General features: G+C 39.7%; 1 protein-coding gene across 1 annotated transcript in view; it reads left to right on the top strand.

Annotated features, from left to right (window-relative positions):
• Positions 1-18,492, top strand: part of EPHX2 (epoxide hydrolase 2) — a 422,238-nt gene that overhangs the window by 263,900 nt on the left and 139,846 nt on the right. The window contains exon 15 of the mRNA XM_053709506.1: positions 1,112-1,214. Coding sequence (XP_053565481.1) covers positions 1,112-1,214 — 103 coding nt within the window. The remainder of the gene's footprint in view (positions 1-1,111; positions 1,215-18,492) is intronic.

Genomic DNA, 18,492 nt, shown 5'->3' with positions numbered 1-18,492 from the left:
TTTAGGTAACCTGATTTGCTCCCTCCCTTCATCCGTGTCCTAAAGCTTTGGTATTGGTTCCCACAAGTAAGGATGACGCCGTGGACCGGACACACCAATGTTGGAGAAAACAGAATTTATGCTTACCTGATAAATTACTTTCTCCAACGGTGTGTCTGGTCCACGGCCCGCCCTGGTTTTTTAATCAGGTCTGATGAATTATTTTCTCTAACTACAGTCACCACGGTACCATATGGTTTCTCCTATATATATTTCCTCCTGTCCGTCGGTCGAATGACTGGGGTGGGCGGAGCCTAGGAGGGACTATATGGCCAGCTTTGCTGGGACTCTTTGCCATTTCCTGTTGGGGAAGAGAATATCCCACAAGTGAGGATGACGCCGTGGACCGGACACACCGTTGGAGAAAGTAATTTATCAGGTAAGCATAAATTCTGTTTTTTTTTAAAAAGCATTCAACAATAATATAGAGCAATAGAGCCACAGCAACAATGTACAGCTCCTGCTCTGTACCCTGAAGCTCATTAAACAACTGTAAAAATATAGGCACTCTGTGCTCTGCTTCTGTCACAGGGTAAGAGAATACCTGAGCTCTAAGATGGCTGCCTCAGTACAAAGAGGCGGAGCTTCAGTATCTGGTGCATTTAAACAAAACCAAACTGATTTGTATAGAGCTGCAGGAACAGGATGAAATGAGTAGTTACTATTGTAACAGTGAGTAGTTACTATTGTAACAGTGAGTAGTTACTATTGTAACAGTGAGTAGTTACTATTCTTTTGTAGTTGTGCAAAGCAGTTTCATTTCCCCTTAGCAGAGATTGGAAATAAATATATTTGTTACAACAATATTTTTCTGCAGTCTTCCAATAAAATACAATACTAGGTGAGATTAAAATGTTTTTTTAAGGCATTAACACCTTGTTAACTGCAACTCTATCTAAACTCCACCTCATGACTTGCTTTATATGCAGGAGCCAGTCAGGACTTTTTATTTTAATTGTTATGCATTATAATTTTCTATGTGTTCATTATTATGTGTAGAAGTAAACAAGTTTGGATATTGGTCTCTGTTAGAATAAATAACTTGTATTTTTTCTCAATCATCTCTCTCTAGGAGGAATATTGATTGGCACACCTGAAGATCCTCCTCTAAGCAAAATTATAGGAAAGAAAGATCTGGAGTTCTATGTTACACAGTATAAGAAAAATGGATTCAGGTACAGCATGTCAGAGACTTTAGGCTATTTCATTACATTAGACCCACTGTGGAAAGAGCCTTGTAAAGTTTTAGCTCATATCATGAAATATATCAAATTAAATATTTCTAAAAAAAAATGTCATGTCTACAACATACAAAGCAACTAGTTCATCTGCATAGAAAGATGTCTGATATGTTCTCAATAATTTGATGAAAAGTTTCTTGTGAAAATTTGAAAACTTTATAGCCTTCTTGCTCTGATCTAAACAGGTAATAATGTATTAAGATGTATTGTACAGGGTTGTTAAAACTTCATAGAAAAAAGCAATTGCACAGCATAGTTTCAAAAAGACTAATTTACAGTAAAATAAGAAAGTATTCAAATGATCACATACACTTTTAGAGCTTTCTTATAAGTAATACTCCCTTAATAGATTTAGGGGTCTATTTATCAAGCTGCGGCAGACAGGGGCGCTTGCCTCTGGCGGGCTGAATTCCGCTGCCAGAATTTAGCATTGCACATGAGCGCTATTTTGCGCTCTTGTGCAATCCCGCCCCCTGCCCATGCACAGCCAATCACGCGCGGGCAGGAGCTGTCAATCTCCTCAGTCGGACAAGACCGGGAGATTGAAATTTGCCACCTAAGAGGTGGCGAAAGGTTAGGGAAGCAGCGGTCTGATGACCGCTGCTTGTTAAATACGGTCTGCAGGTTCTCTTGTAAGAACATGCAGTTGTAAGGGGTTGAAGTCTAGCGAAAGGCTTTGATAAATCGACCCCTTAGACTATGAAGGTCTGGCTTCTTGTGCAAGGCCCATAATACTTATCTTATAAAATGATTAATCATTCCAATGATTTTAAACGTTATTATGTTCAAAATAGAAAATTCTATCAGTTACATCAAACAGGATACCTCTTATTGGCAGAGTTATTGCAGCAGATGGTCATATATCTGCTGAGCATTGTATCAATATCTGCATGCTTGGATTCATTTATAGTTATATATAATCAGTTATATCTGTAACTGCATGGCTGGATTCTGTATCTTGAAAGTCAATCTAACTCCATCAGACATGAGATTTTCAGAGACCAGTATTTCTGGCATTATTGTTCTCTACCAGGTAGTCAGCCAGGTTACTTGTAGGTAGTAAGACGGGTTACTTGTAGGCAGTAAGTCGGGCTATTGTACATTTGGGTAGTCAGACAGGTTATTTGTAGGCAGTCAGACGGGTTACTTGTAGGCAGTCAGACAGGTTATTGTACTTGTAGGCAGTCAGCCGTGTTACTGCTGGGTTACTTGTAGTCAGTCCGCTGGGTTACTTGTAGTCAGTCTGCTTGGTTACTTGTAGTCAGCTGGGTTACTTGTAGTCAGTCAGCTGAGTTACTTGTAGTCAGCTGGGTTACTTGTAGTCAGTCAGCTGGTCTTTTTGTAGTCAGTGCGCTCGGTTACTTGTAGTCAGTCCGCTGGGTTACTTGTAGTCAGCTGGGTTACTTGTAGTCAGTCAGCTGAGTTACTTGTAGTCAGCTGGGTTACTTGTAGTCAGTCTGCTTGGTTACTTGTAGTCAGCTGGGTTACTTGTAGTCAGTCAGCTGAGTTACTTGTAGTCAGCTGGGTTACTTGTAGTCAGTCAGCTGAGTTACTTGTAGTCAGCTGGGTTACTTGTAGTCAGTCAGCTGAGTTACTTGTAGTCAGCTGAGTTACTTGTAGTCAGTCAGCTGGGCTTTTTGTAGTCAGTGCGCTCGGTTACTTGAAGGTGTGATATGGAAACTTAACTTATCTTAAAAAGTATTAAAAACCAGTATACCAAGAAAGCTGGCTGTGTAACTGAGTTTCTGAATATTTTCCTTCAAGATTTTGCCTTCTTTTTAAAGTGACACGGAAGTAAAAATGAATGATTCAGATTGCAGAATGAAAACTTAAAATCCTTACTAAATCACTTCTATCACATTTACCTTTGTTACAAACACTTCTGCCCTATAGTGTTCAAGACACTTGCACTCTCCGGCACCTATATCAGTATGCCTTTTCTGTAAAGGTGCTAAGTTTTAACAAAGGAGGCCAAGAGAAGCAAGTAAATTTGATGATAGAAGTAAACTTGGCAGTTTATGTTTATTTGTACACTGTATCTGTATCATGAAACGTTAAACTCACATGCTTTTTTAAAGGGATAATAAAGTTAAATTTAAACTTTCATGATTCAGAGAGAGTGTGTAAATTTGAACAGATTTTTAATTTATTTCTATTATATTTGCTTGCTTCGTTTGGTATCCTTTGTCGTAAGGATTCTATCTTCTATTCTGTCCCAACTGCAATCCATCATGAATGCCTCTGCCAGGCTCATCGTCCTTACGCATTGTTCCATATCTACTACACCTCTTTGCTAACACCTCCACTGGCTTCCATTAACCTCAAGAATAAACTTAAAAATGTTGAGCCTAACATACAAAGCCATCACCAATACTGCATCCTCCTGTATTTCTGCCCTTGTCTGCAAATACTCCCAAACCTGTCCCCTCAACTCTGCCCAGGATCTACTTCTCTCTTTATCTCTCATTACTACCTCACACTCTAGTCTGCAAGACTTTTCTAGAACTGCACCTATCATATGGAACCCCTTTCCTCACTCAGTCAGACTTTCCTCTAGTCCCAAAAACGTCAAGAGGTCCTTAAAAATATCCGTTCAGGGATGCGTACGTTAAGATATCTCTACAACTTATGTTTTCCGCTCCCTCAACTTCCCCACAAACGTGTCCTGTTGATCATTTTATGTTAAGATGGTTTACAGCTTACAGTGACTCAAGTGCAGGGTCCTCTACGTGTATGATTTATGTAAATGTCTTCTGATTATTGTACTATATAACTGTTTACTTAATGTTAACGTGCTGTGTAATATGTTGACACTTTATAAATAAACATTAATAATATAAAGATAATGATAAAAAATGTAAACCTAGGTAGGCTCATAGGATTTTAAAAGCATGAACATCTCTTTGGAGCTCTATGGCAGCAATGTTTGGAACAATGTTGTAGCAATGTTATATAAAGTTTAAATCACTACTGTCACAGAGTGCATGAGCCATGTGCACGCTCCTGAAGTGACGCATAGCATGATCTAGATTTTGTTTTTAAAATATGTACAACATGATATGGCTGACACCAAAATAACATGTTTTCATCACTTTGAAAGAATCCAGCTGCCACATTCAAATAGTATTTGTGGGCGTAGGCAGTTTAGATGTTTTCCTTTGAGACCAAAAGTGATGAGCATTTTCTGATAGTTAGAATGTTGGCAACATACCTATCCAGACAACCTCATTGCACAGGGTCATAAAAACATATGATTGTTAGAAGAATGTTTAACAGTTTCTTTCATGTAATTAGCAAGAGTCCATGAGCTAGTGACGTATGGGATATACATTCCTACCAGGAGGGGCAAAGTTTCCCAAACCTTAAAATGCCTATAAATACACCCCTCACCACACCCACAAATCAGTTTTACAAACTTTGCCTCCTATGGAGGTGGTGAAGTACGTTTGTGCTAGATTCTACGTTGATATGCGCTCCGCAGCAGGTTGGAGCCCGGTTTTCCTCTCAGCGTGCAGTGAATGTCAGAGGGATGTGAAGAGAGTATTGCCTGTTTGAATTCAATGATCTCCTTCTACGGGGTCTATTTCATAGGTTCTCTGTTATCGGTCGTAGAGATTCATCTCTTACCTCCCTTTTCAGATCGACGATATACTCTTATATATATACCATTACCTCTTCTGATTTTCGTTTCAGTACTGGTTTGGCTTTCTACAAACATGTAGATGAGTGTCCTGGGGTAAGTAAGTCTTATTTTCTGTGACACTCTAAAGCTATGGTTGGGCACTTTTTTAAAGTTCTAAATATATGTATTCAAACATTGAATGTTCAACATTCCTTTTTCTCCAACATTGGTGTGTCCGGTCCACGGCGTCATCCTTACTTGTGGGATATTCTCTTCCCCAACAGGAAATGGCAAAGAGTCCCAGCAAAGCTGGTCACATGATCCCTCCTAGGCTCCGCCCACCCCAGTCATTCTCTTTGCCGTTGCACAGGCAACATCTCCACGGAGATGGTTAAGAGTTTTTTGGTGTTTAAATGTAGTTTGTATTCTTCTATCAAGTGTTTGTTATTTTAAAATAGTGCTGGTATGTACTATTTACTCTGAAACAGAAAAGGATGAAGATTTCTGTTTGTGAGAGGAAGATGATTTTAGCAGATAGTAACTAAAATCGATTGCTGTTTCCACATAGGACTGTTGAGATGAAGTAACTTCAGTTGGGGGAAACAGTTAGCAGACTTTTCTGCTTAAGGTATGACTAGCCATATTTCTAACAAGACTGTGTAATGCTGGAAGGCTGTCATTTCCCCTCATGGGGACCGGTAAGCCATTTTCTTATTCAAAACCAAACAGAATATAGGGCTTATTATGGGCTAAAAAACTGGTAGACATTTTTATGGGCTAAATCGATTGCTTTATTTGTGCATATTATTCAGATTTAGGCTAACAATTGACATTTATAATCTTGGGGAACGTTTATAAAACGGCAGGCACTATATTGGACACCTTTTTCAGTCAGGGGGCCTTTCTAGTCATAGACTGAGCCTCATTTTCGCGCCATTAATGCACAGTTGTTTTTTGAGAACAGGGCATGCAGATGCATGTGTGTGGATCTAAGGATCTCTGAAAAAGCTTTTAGAAGGTGTCATTTGGTATTGTATTCCCCTCAGGGCTTGGTTGGGTCTTAGCAAAGACTGTATCTGGGACTGTATAGGGGTTAAATTGAAAAACTTGAAATTTGGTGTGCAATACTTTTAAGGCTTTAAGACACTGTGGTGAAAATTTGGTAATTTTTGAACAATTCCTTCATACTTTTTCACATATTCAGTAATAAAGTGTTTTCTGTTTAAAATTTAAAGTGATAGTAACGGTTTTATTTTAAAACGTTTTTTGTGCATTGTTGACAAGTTTAAGCCTGTTTAACATGTCTATACCTTCAGATAAGCTATGTTCTATATGTATGAAAGCCAATGTGTCTCCCCATTTAAATTTATGTGATAATTGTGCCATAGCGTCCAAACAAAGTAAGGACAGTACTGCCACAAATAATGATATTGCCCAAGATGATTCCTCAAATGAGGGGAGTAAACATGATACTACATCATCTCCTACTGTGTCTACACCAGTTTTGCCCATGCAGGAGGCCCCTAGTACATCTAGTGCGCCAATACTTATTACCATGCAACAATTAACGGCTGTAATGGATAACTCCATAGCAAATCTTTTATCCAAAATGCCTACTTATCAGAGAAAGCGTGATTGCTCTGTTTTAAACACTGAAGAGCAAGAGGACGCTGATGATAATTGTTCTGTCATACCCTCACACCAATCTGAAGGGGCCATGAGGGAGGTTTTGTCTGAGGGAGAAATTTCAGATTCAGGAAAAATTTCTCATCAAGCTGAACCTGATGTTGTGACATTTAAATTTAAATTAGAACATCTCAGCACACTGCTTAAGGAGGTGTTATCTACTCTGGATGATTGTGACAATTTGGTCATTCCAGAGAAATTATGCAAGATGGACAGGTTCCTAGAGGTTCCGGTGTCCCCCGACGCTTTTCCTATACCCAAGCGGGTGGCGGACATAGAAAATAAAGAGTGGGAAAAGCCCGGCATACCTTTTGTTCCTCCCCCTATATTTAAGAAATTATTTCCTATGGTCGACCCCAGAAAGGACTTATGGCAGACAGTCCCCAAGGTCGAGGGGGCAGTTTCTACTCTAAACAAACTCACTACTATTCCTATCGAAGATAGTTGTGCTTTCAAAGATCCTATGGATAAAAAATTGGAAGGTTTGCTTAAAAAGATTTTTGTACAGCAAGGCTACCTTCTACAACCAATTTCATGCATTGTTCCTGTCACTACGGCAGCGTGGTTCTGGTTCGAGGAACTAGAAAAGTCGCTCAGTAGAGAAACTCCATATGAGGAGGTTATGGACAGAGTTCACGCACTTAAATTGGCTAACTCTTTTATTTTAGATGCCGATTTGCAATTAGCAAAATTAGTGGTGAAAAATTCAGGGTTTGCTATTGTGGCGCGCAGAGCGCTTTGGCTAAAGTCTTGGTCAGCGGATGTGTCATCCAAGACAAAATTACTTAACATTCCTTTCAAAGGTAAAACTTTATTTGGACCTGATTTGAAAGAGATTATTTCAGACATCACTGGGGGAAAGGGCCACACGCCCTTCCACAGGATAGGTCTTTTAAGGCTAAAAATAAGCCTAATTTTCGTCCCTTTCGCAGAAATGGACCAGCTTCTAATTCTGCATCCTCTAAGCAAGAGGGTAATGCCTCACAACCCAAACCAGCCTGGAAACCAATGCAAGGCTGGAACAAAGGTAAGCAGGCCAAGAAGCCTGCCACTGCTAACAAGACAGCATGAAGGAGTAGCCCCCAATCCGGGACCGGATCTGGTGGGGGGCAGACTCTCTCTCTTTGCTCAGGCTTGGGCAAGAGATGTTCAGGATCCTTGGGCGCTAGAAATAGTTTCTCAAGGTTATCTCCTGGAATTCAAGGAACTACCCCCAAGGGGAAGGTTCCACAAGTCTCACTTATCCTCAAACCAAATAAAGAGACAGGCATTCTTACATTGTGTAGAAGACCTGTTAAAGATGGGAGTGATACACCCAGTTCCAATAAAGGAACAAGCAATGGGATTTTATTCCAATCTGTTCGTAGTTCCCAAAAAAGAGGGAACGTTCAGACCAATTTTGGATTTGAAGATCCTAAACAAATTTCTCAGGGTACCATCGTTCAAAATGGAAACTATTCGAACGATTCTACCCACCATCCAGGAAAGTCAATTTATGACTACCGTGGATCTAAAGGATGCGTACCTACATATCCCTATCCACAAGGAACATCATCAGTTCCTAAGGTTCGCTTTTCTGGACAAACATTACCAGTTTGTGGCTCTTCCATTCGGATTAGCCACTGCTCCAAGGATTTTCACAAAGGTGCTAGGGTCCCTTCTAGCGGTTCTAAGACCAAGGGGCATTGCAGTAGTACCTTACTTGGACGACATTCTAATACAAGCGTCGTCCCTGTCAAAGGCAAAGGCTCATACGGACATCGTTCTAGCCTTTCTCCCCGTCAACAAGAGTTCCCTTCTTGGGAACAATAATAGATTCCTTAGAAATGAGGATTTTTCTGACAGAGGTCAGAAAATCAAAACTTCTAAGCTCTTGTCAAGTGCTTCATTCTGTTCCTCGTCCTTCCATAGCGCAGTGCATGGAAGTAATAGGATTGATGGTTGCAACAATGGACATAGTTCCTTTTGCACGAATTCATCTAAGACCATTACAACTGTGCATGCTCAAACAGTGGAATGGGGATTATACAGACTTGTCTCCAATGATTCAAGTAGATTAAAAGACCAGAGATTCACTCCGTTGGTGGCTGACCCTGGACCATCTGTCCCAGGGAATGAGCTTCCGCAGGCCAGTGTGGGTCATTGTCACGACCGACGCCAGTCTAGTGGGCTGGGGTGCGGTCTGGGAATCCCTGAAAGCTCAGGGTCTATGGTCTCGGTAAGAGTCTCTTCTCCCGATAAACATTCTGGAACTGAGAGCGATATTCAATGCTCTCAGAGCTTGGCCTCAACTAGCAAAGGCCAAATTCATAAGGTTCCAATCAGACAACATGACGACTGTAGCTTATATCAATCATCAAGGGGGAACAAAGAGTTCCCTAGCGATGAAAGAAGTGACCAAAATAATTCAATGGGCGGAGGATCACTCCTGCCACTTGTCTGCGATCCACATCCCAGGAGTGGAAAATTGGGAAGCTGATTTTCTGAGTCGTCAGACATTTCATCCGGGGGAGTGGGAACTCCATCCGGAAATCTTTGCCCAAATAACTCAATTATGGGGCATTCCAGACATGGATCTGATGGCGTCTCGTCAGAACTTCAAGGTTCCTTGCTACGGGTCCAGATCCAGGGATCCCAAGGCGACTCTAGTAGATACACTAGTAGCACCTTGGACTTTCAACCTAGCTTACGTATTCCCACCGTTTCCTCTCATTCCCAGGCTGGTAGCCAGGATCAATCAGGAGAGGGCCTCGGTGATCTTGATAGCTCCTGCGTGGCCACGCAGGACTTGGTATGCAGACCTGGTGAATATGTCATCGGCTCCACCATGGAAGCTACCTTTGAGACAGGACCTTCTTGTTCAAGGTCCATTCGAACACCCAAATCTGGTCTCCCTCCAACTGACGGCTTGGAGATTGAACGCTTGATTCTATCAAAGCGTGGGTTTTCAGATTCGGTGATAGATACTCTGGTTCAGGCCAGAAAACCTGTAACTAGAAAAATTTACCATAAAATATGGAAAAAATATATCTGTTGGTGTGAATCCAAAGGATTCCCATGGAATAAGATAAAAATTCCTAAGATTCTCTCCTTTCTTCAAGAAGGTTTGGAGAAAGGATTATCTGCAAGTTCCCTAAAGGGACAGATCTCTGCTTTATCTGTCTTACTACACAAAAGACTGGCAGCTGTGCCAGATGTTCAAGCATTTGTTCAGGCTCTGGTTAGGATCAAGCCTGTTTACAGACCTTTGACTCCTCCCTGGAGTCTAAATCTAGTTCTTTCAGTTCTTCAAGGGGTTCTGTTTGAACCCTTACATTCCATAGATATTAAGTTACTATCTTGGAAAGTTTTGTTTTTGGTTGCAATTTCTTCTGCTAGAAGAGTTTCAGAGTTATCTGCTCTGCAGTGTTCTCCTCCTTATCTGGTGTTCCATGCAGATAAGGTGGTTTTGTGTACTAAGCCTGGTTTTCTTCCTAAAGTTGTTTCTAACAAAAATATTAACCAGGAGATAGTTGTACCTTCTTTGTGTCCGAATCCAGTTTCAAAGAAGGAACGTTTGTTACACAATTTGGACGTTGTCCGTGCTCTAAAGTTCTATTTAGAGGCTACTAAAGATTTCAGACAAACATCTTCCTTGTTTGTTGTTTATTCTGGTAAAAGGAGAGGTCAAAAAGCGACTTCTATCTCTCTTTCCTTTTGGCTTAAAAGCATCATCCGATTGGCTTATGAGACTGCCGGACGGCAGCCTCCTGAAAGAATCACAGCTCACTCCACTAGGGCTGTGGCTTCCACATGGGCCTTCAAGAACGAGGCTTCTGTTGACCAGATATGTAAGGCAGCGACTTGGTCTTCACTGCACACTTTTGCCAAATTTTACAAATTTGATACTTTTGCTTCTTCGGAGGCTATTTTTGGGAGAAAGGTTTTGCAAGCTGTGGTTCCTTCCGTTTAGGTGACCTGATTTGCTCCCTCCCTTCATCCGTGTCCTAAAGCTTTGGTATTGGTTCCCACAAGTAAGGATGACGCCGTGGACCGGACACACCAATGTTGGAGAAAACAGAATTCAGGTCTGATGAATTATTTTCTCTAACTACAGTCACCACGGTATCATATGGTTTCTCCTATATATATTTCCTCCTGTCCATCGGTCGAATGACTGGGGTGGGCGGAGCCTAGGAGGGATCATGTGACCAGCTTTGCTGGGACTCTGCCATTTCCTGTTGGGGAAGAGAATATCCCACAAGTAAGGATGACGCCGTGGACCGGACACACCGTTGGAGAAAGTAATTTATCGGGTAAGCATAAATTCTGTTTTTTCAGACAGTCAGTTTCATATTTGGGATAATGCATTTGAATCAATCATTTTTCTTACCTTAAAAATTTGACTTTTTCCCTGTGGGCTGTTAGGCTCGCGGGGGCTGAAAATGCTTCATTTTATTGCGTCATTCTTGGCGCAGACTTTTTTGGCGCAAAAAATCTTTTATGTTTCCGGCGTCATACGTGTCGCCGGAAGTTGCGTCATTTTTTGACGTTCTTTTGCGCCAAAAATGTTGGCGTTCCGGATGTGGCGTCATTTTTGGCGCCAAAAGCATTTAGGCGCCAAATAATGTGGGCGTCTTTTTTTGGCGCTAAAAAAATATGGGCGTCGCTTTTGTCTCCACATTATTTAAGTCTCATTTTTCATTGCTTCTGGTTGCTAGAAGCTTGTTCTTTGGCATTTTTTCCCATTCCTGAAACTGTCATTTAAGGAATTTGATCAATTTTGCTTTATATGTTGTTTTTTCTCTTACATATTGCAAGATGTCTCACGTTGCATCTGAGTCAGAAGATACTTCAGGAAAATCGCTGTCTGGTGCTGGAACTACCAAAGCTAAGTGTATCTGCTGTAAACTTTTGGTAGCTGTTCCTCCAGCTGTTGTTTGTATTAAATGTCATGACAAACTTGTTAATGCAGATAATATTTCCTTTAGTAAAGTACCATTACCTGTTGCAGTTCCAACAACATCTAATGTTCAGAGTGTTCCTGATAACATAAGAGATTTTGTTTCTGAATCCATTAAGAAGGCTATGTCTGTTATTCCTCCTTCTAGTAAACACAAAAAATCTTTTAAAACTTCTCGTTATTCAGATGAATTTTTAAATGAACATCATCATTCTGATTCTAATGATTCTTCTGGTTCAGAGGATTCTGTCTCAGAGGTTGATGCTGATAAATCTTCATATTTATTTAAAATGGAATTTATTCGTTCTTTACTTAAAGAAGTTTTAATTGCTTTAGAAATTGAGGATTCTGGTCCTCTTGATATTAAATCTAAACGTTTAGACAAGGTCTTTAAATCTCCTGTGGTTATTCCAGAAGTTTTTCCTGTTCCTGGTGCTATTTCTGAAGTAATTTCCAGAGAATGGAATAATTTGGGTAATTCATTTACTCCCTCTAAACGTTTTAAGCAATTATATCCTGTGCCGTCCGACAGATTAGAGTTTTGGGACAAAATCCCTAAAGTTGATGAGGCTATTTCTACCCTTGCTAAACGTACTACTATTCCTACGGCAGATGGTACTTCCTTTAAGGATCCTTTAGATAGGAAAATTGAATCCTTTCTAAGAAAAGCTTATCTGTGTTCAGGTAATCTTCTTAGACCTGCTATATCATTGGCTGATGTTGCTGCAGCTTCAACTTTTTTGCTGGAAACTTTAGCGCAACAAGTAACAGATAATGATTCTCATAATATTATTATTCTTCTTCAACATGCTAATAATTTTATCTGTAAAGCCATTTTTGATATTATCAGAGTTGATGTCAGGTTTATGTCTCTAGCTATTTTAGCTAGAAGAGCTTTATGGCTTAAAACTTGGAATGCTGATATGTCTTCTAAATCGACTCTACTTTCCCTTTCTTTCCAGGGTAATAAATTATTTGGTTCTCAGTTGGATTCTATTATCTCAACTGTTACTGGTGGGAAAGGAACTTTTTTACCACAGGATAAAAAATCTAAAGGTAAAAACAGGGCTAATAATCGTTTTCGTTCCTTTCGTTTCAACAAAGAACAAAAGCCTGATCCTTCATCCTCAGGAGTAGTTTCAGTTTGGAAACCATCTCCAGTCTGGAATAAATCCAAGCCTTCTAGAAAAGCAAAGCCAGCTTCTAAGTCCACATGAAGGTGCGGCCCTCATTCCACCTCAGCTGGTAGGGGGCAGATTACGTTTTTTCAAAGAAATTTGGATCAATTCTATTCACAATCTTTCGATTCAGAACATTGTTTCAGAAGGGTACAGAATTGGTTTCAAGATAAGACCTCCTGCAAAGAGATTTTTTCGTTCCCGTGTCCCAGTAAACCCAGTGAAAGCTCAAGCATTTCTGAAATGTGTTTCAGATCTAGAGTTGGCTGGAGTAATTATGCCAGTTCCAGTTCTGGAACAGGGGCTGGGGTTTTATTCGAATCTCTTCATTGTACCAAAGAAGGAGAATTCCTTCAGACCAGTTCTGGATCTAAAAATATTGAATCGTTATGTAAGGATACCAACATTCAAAATGGTAACTGTAAGGACTATCTTGCCTTTTGTTCAGCAAGGGCATTATATGTCTACAATAGATTTACAGGATGCATATCTGCATATTCCGATTCATCCAGCTCACTATCAGTTCCTGAGATTCTCTTTCCTGGACAAGCATTACCAGTTTGTGGCTCTGCCGTTTGGCCTAGCTACAGCTCCAATAATTTTTACAAAGGTTCTCGGTGCCCTTCTGTCTGTAATCAGAGAACAGGGTATTGTGGTATTTCCTTATTTGGACGATATCTTGGTACTTGCTCAGTCTTCACATTTAGCAGAATCTCATACGAATCGACTTGTGTTGTTTCTTCAAGATCATGGTTGGAGGATCAATTCACTAAAAAGTTCATTGATTCCTCAGACAAGGGTAACCTTTTTAGGTTTCCAGATAGATTCAGTGTCCATGACTCTGTCTTTGACAGACAAGAGACGTCTAAAATTGATTTCAGCTTGTCGAAACCTTCAGTCACAATCATTCCCTTCGGTAGCCTTATGCATGGAAATTCTAGGTCTTATGACTGCTGCATCGGACGCTATCCCCTTTGCTCGTTTTCACATGCGACCTCTTCAGCTCTGTATGCTGAACCAATTGTGCAGGGATTACACAAAGATATCTCAATTAATATCTTTAAAACCGATTGTACAACATTCTCTGACGTGGTGGACAGATCACCATTGTTTAATTCAGGAGGCTTCTTTTGTTCTTCCGACCTGGACAGATGCAAGTCTTACAGGTTGGGGAGCTGTGTGGGGGTCTCTGACGGCACAAGGGGTTTGGGAATCTCAGGAGGTGAGATTACCGATCAATATTTTGGAACTCCGTGCAATTTTCAGAGCTCTTCAGTCTTGGCCTCTTCTGAAGAGAGAGTCGTTCATTTGTTTTCAGACAGACAATGTCACAACTGTGGCATACATCAATCATCAAGGAGGGACTCACAGTCCTCTGGCTATGAAAGAAGTATCTCGAATTCTGGTTTGGGCGGAATCCAGCTCCTGTCTAATCTCTGCGGTTCATATCCCAGGTATAGACAATTGGGAAGCGGATTATCTCAGTCGCCAAACGTTGCATCCGGGCGAATGGTCTCTTCACCCAGAGGTATTTCTTCAGATTGTTCAAATATGGGAACTCCCAGAAATAGATCTGATGGCTTCTCATCTAAACAAGAAACTTCCCAGGTATCTGTCCAGATCCCGGGATCCTCAGGCGGAGGCAGTGGATGCATTATCACTTCCTTGGAAGTATCATCCTGCCTATATCTTTCCGCCTCTAATTCTTCTTCCAAGAGTAATCTCCAAGATTCTGAAGGAATGCTCGTTTGTTCTGCTGGTAGCTCCAGCATGGCCTCACAGGTTTTGGTATGCGGATCTTGTACGGATGGCCTCTTGCCAGCCGTGGACTCTTCCGTTAAGCCCAGACCTTCTGTCGCAAGGTCCTTTCTTCCATCAGGATCTCAAATCCTTAAATTTAAAGGTATGGAGATTGAACGCTTGATTCTTGGTCAAAGAGGTTTCTCTGACTCTGTGATTAATACTATGTTACAGGCTCGTAAATCTGTATCTAGAGAGATATATTATAGAGTCTGGAAGACTTGTATTTCTTGGTGTCTTTCTCATCATTTTTCCTGGCATTCTTTTAGAATTCCGAGAATTTTACAGTTTCTTCAGGATGGTTTAGATAAAGGTTTGTCCGCAAGTTCCTTGAAAGGACAAATCTCTGCTCTTTCTATTCTTTTTCACAGAAAGATTGCTAATCTTCCTGATATTCATTGCTTTGTACAAGCTTTGGTTCGTATAAAACCTGTCATTAAGTCTATTTCTCCTCCTTGGAGTTTGAATTTGGTTCTGGGGGCTCTTCAAGCTCCTCCTTTTGAACCCATGCATTCATTGGACATTAAATTACTTTCTTGGAAAGTTTTGTTCCTTTTGGCCATCTCTTCTGCCAGAAGAGTCTCTGAATTATCTGCTCTTTCTTGTGAGTCTCCTTTTCTGATTTTTCATCAGGATAAGGCGGTGTTGCGAACTTCTTTTGAATTTTTACCTAAGGTTGTGAATTCCAACAACATTAGTAGAGAAATTGTGGTTCCTTCATTATGTCCTAATCCTGAGAATTCTAAGGAGAAATTGTTGCATTCTTTGGATGTTGTTAGAGCTTTGAAATATTATGTTGAAGCTACTAAGTCTTTCCGAAAGACTTCTAGTCTATTTGTCATCTTTTCCGGTTCTAGAAAAGGTCAGAAAGCTTCTGCCATTTCTTTGGCATCTTGGTTGAAATCTTTAATTCACCATGCTTATGTCGAGTCGGGTAAAACTCTGCCTCAAAGGATTACAGCTCATTCTGCTAGGTCAGTTTCTACTTCCTGGGCATTTAGGAATGAGGCTTCGTTTGATCAGATTTGCAAAGCAGCAACTTGGTCCTCTTTGCATACTTTTACTAAATTCTACCATTTTGATGTGTTTTCTTCTTCTGAAGCAGTTTTTGGTAGAAAAGTACTTCAGGCAGCGGTTTCAGTTTGAATCTTCTGCTTATGTTTTCATTAAACTTTATTTTGGGTGTGGATTATTTTCAGCAGGAATTGGCTGTCTTTATTTTATCCCTCCCTCTCTAGTCACTCTTGCGTGGAAAGATCCACATCTTGGGTAGTCATTATCCCATACGTCACTAGCTCATGGACTCTTGCTAATTACATGAAAGAAAACATAATTTATGTAAGAACTTACCTGATAAATTCATTTCTTTCATATTAGCAAGAGTCCATGAGGCCCACCCTTTTTGTGGTGGTTATGATTTTTTTGTATAAAGCACAACTATTCCAATTCCTTATTTTATATGCTTTCGCACTTTTTTTATCACCCCACTTCTTGGCTATTCGTTAAACTGATTTGTGGGTGTGGTGAGGGGTGTATTTATAGGCATTTTAAGGTTTGGGAAACTTTGCCCCTCCTGGTAGGAATGTATATCCCATACGTCACTAGCTCATGGACTCTTGCTAATATGAAAGAAATGAATTTATCAGGTAAGTTCTTACATAAATTATGTTTTTTGGTAGTTTTAGATGTTCTAAGGTCAGTCAAAGAAACTGACGGCTAGATTTAGAGTCGGGCGGTAGCCGTCAAAACCAGCGTTAGAGGCTCCTAACGCTGGTTTTTACCGCCCTCTGGTATTTGGAGTCAGTAAGGAAAGGGTCTAACGCTCACTTTGCAGCCGCGACTTTTCCATACCGCAGATCCCCCTACGCCATTTGCGTATCCTATCTTTTCAATGGGATCTTTCTAACGCCGGTATTTACAGTCTTGGCTGAAGTGAGCGTTAGAAATCTAACGACAAAACTCCAGCCGCAGAAAAAAGTCAGTAGTTAAGAGCTTTTTGGGCTAACTCCGGTTTATAAAGCTCTTAACTACTGTGCTCTAAAGTACACTAACACCCATAAACTACCTATGTACCCCTAAACCGAGGTCCCCCCACATCGCCGCCACTCTAATTAAATTTTTTAACCCCTAATCTGCCGTCCGCACGCCCCCGCAAGCTACGTTATATTTATGTACCCCTAATCTGCTGCCGCTAACACCGCCGACCCCTATATTATATTTATTAACCCCTAATCTGCCCCCCTCAATGTCGCCTCCACCTGCCTACAATTATTAACCCCTAATCTGCCGACCGGACCGCGCCGCGCCGCTATTATAATAAAGTTGTTAACCCCTAATCCGCCCTCACTCCCGCCTCAATAACCCTATAATAAATAGTATTAACCCCTAATCTGCCCTCCCTAACATCGCCGACACCTAACTTCAAGCATTAACCCCTAATCTGCCGACCGGAGCTCACCGCTACTATAATAAATTTTTTAACCCCTAAAGCTAAGTCTAACCCTAACACTAACATCCCCCTAAGTTAAATATAATTTAAATCTAACGAAATAAATTAACTCTTATTAAATAAATTATTCCTATTTAAAGCTAAATACTTACCTGTAAAATAAACCCTAATATAGCTACAATATAAATTATAATTATATTGTAGCTATTTTAGGATTAATATTTATTTTACAGGCAACTTTGTAATTATTTTAACCAGGTGCAATAGCTATCAAATAGTTAAGAACTATTTAATAGCTAAAATAGTTAAAATAATTACAAAATTACCTGTAAAATAAATCCTAACCTAAGTTACAATTAAACCTAACACTACACTAGCAATAAATAAATTAAATAAAATACCTACAATTATCTACAATTAAACCTAACACTACACTATCAATAAATTAATTAAATAAAATACCTACAAATAACTACAATGAAATAAACTAACTAAAGTACAAAAAATAAAAAAGAACCAAGTTACAAAAAATAAAAAAATATTTACAAACATTAGAAAAATATTGCAACAATTTTAAACTAATTACACCTACTCTAAGCCCCCTAATAAAATAACAAAGACCCCCAAAATAAAAAAATGCCCTACCCTATTCTAAATTATAAAATTTCAAAGCTCTTTTACCTTACCAGCCCTGAAAAAGGCCCTTTGCGGGGCATGCCCCAAAGAATTCAGCTCTTTTGCCTGTAAAAAAAAAAATATACAATACCCCCCCCCAACATTACAACCCACCACTCACTTACCCCTAATCTAACCCAAACCCCCCCTTAAATAAACCTAACACTAAGCCCCTGAAGATCTCCCTACCAGCCAATAGAATGCAAGCCTAATCCTAATGGCTGATTGCATCAGCCAATAGGATTTTTTCTACCTTAATTCCGATTGGCTGATAGAATTCTATCAGCCAATCGGAATCTAAGGGATGCCATCTTGGATAAAAGAGCTGATTACTTTGGGGCAATGCCCCGCAAAAGGCCCTTTTAAGGGCTATTGGTAGTTAAGTTTAGGCTAGTTTTTTTTTTTATTTTGGGGGGGCTTTTTTTTATTTTGTTAGGGCTATTAGATTAGGTGTAATTAGTTTAAATATCTTGTAATTTGTTTATTATTTTCTGTAATTTAGTTGTTTTTTTTTGTACTTTAGCTAATTTAATTTAATTGATTTAATTGTTAATTTAGTTAATTTATTTAATTATAGTGTAGTGTTAGGTGTTATTGTAACTTAGGTTAGGTTTTATTTTACAGGTACTTTTGTATTTATTTTAGCTAGGTAGTTATTAAATTGTTAATAACTATTCTACCTAGTTAAAATAAATACAAACTTGCCTGTAAAATAAAAATAAACCCTAAGCTAGCTACAATGTAACTATTAGTTATATTGTAGCTAGCTTAGGATTTATTTTATAGGTAAGTATTTTAAATAGGAATAATTTAGTTAATGATAGGAATTTTTATTTAGATTTATTTAAATTATATTTAAG

Source organism: Bombina bombina, chromosome 4, assembly GCF_027579735.1.
Source record: "Bombina bombina isolate aBomBom1 chromosome 4, aBomBom1.pri, whole genome shotgun sequence".
Taxonomy (NCBI): Eukaryota; Metazoa; Chordata; class Amphibia; order Anura; family Bombinatoridae; genus Bombina; species Bombina bombina.
This window is presented reverse-complemented; position numbering and strand designations above follow the sequence as displayed.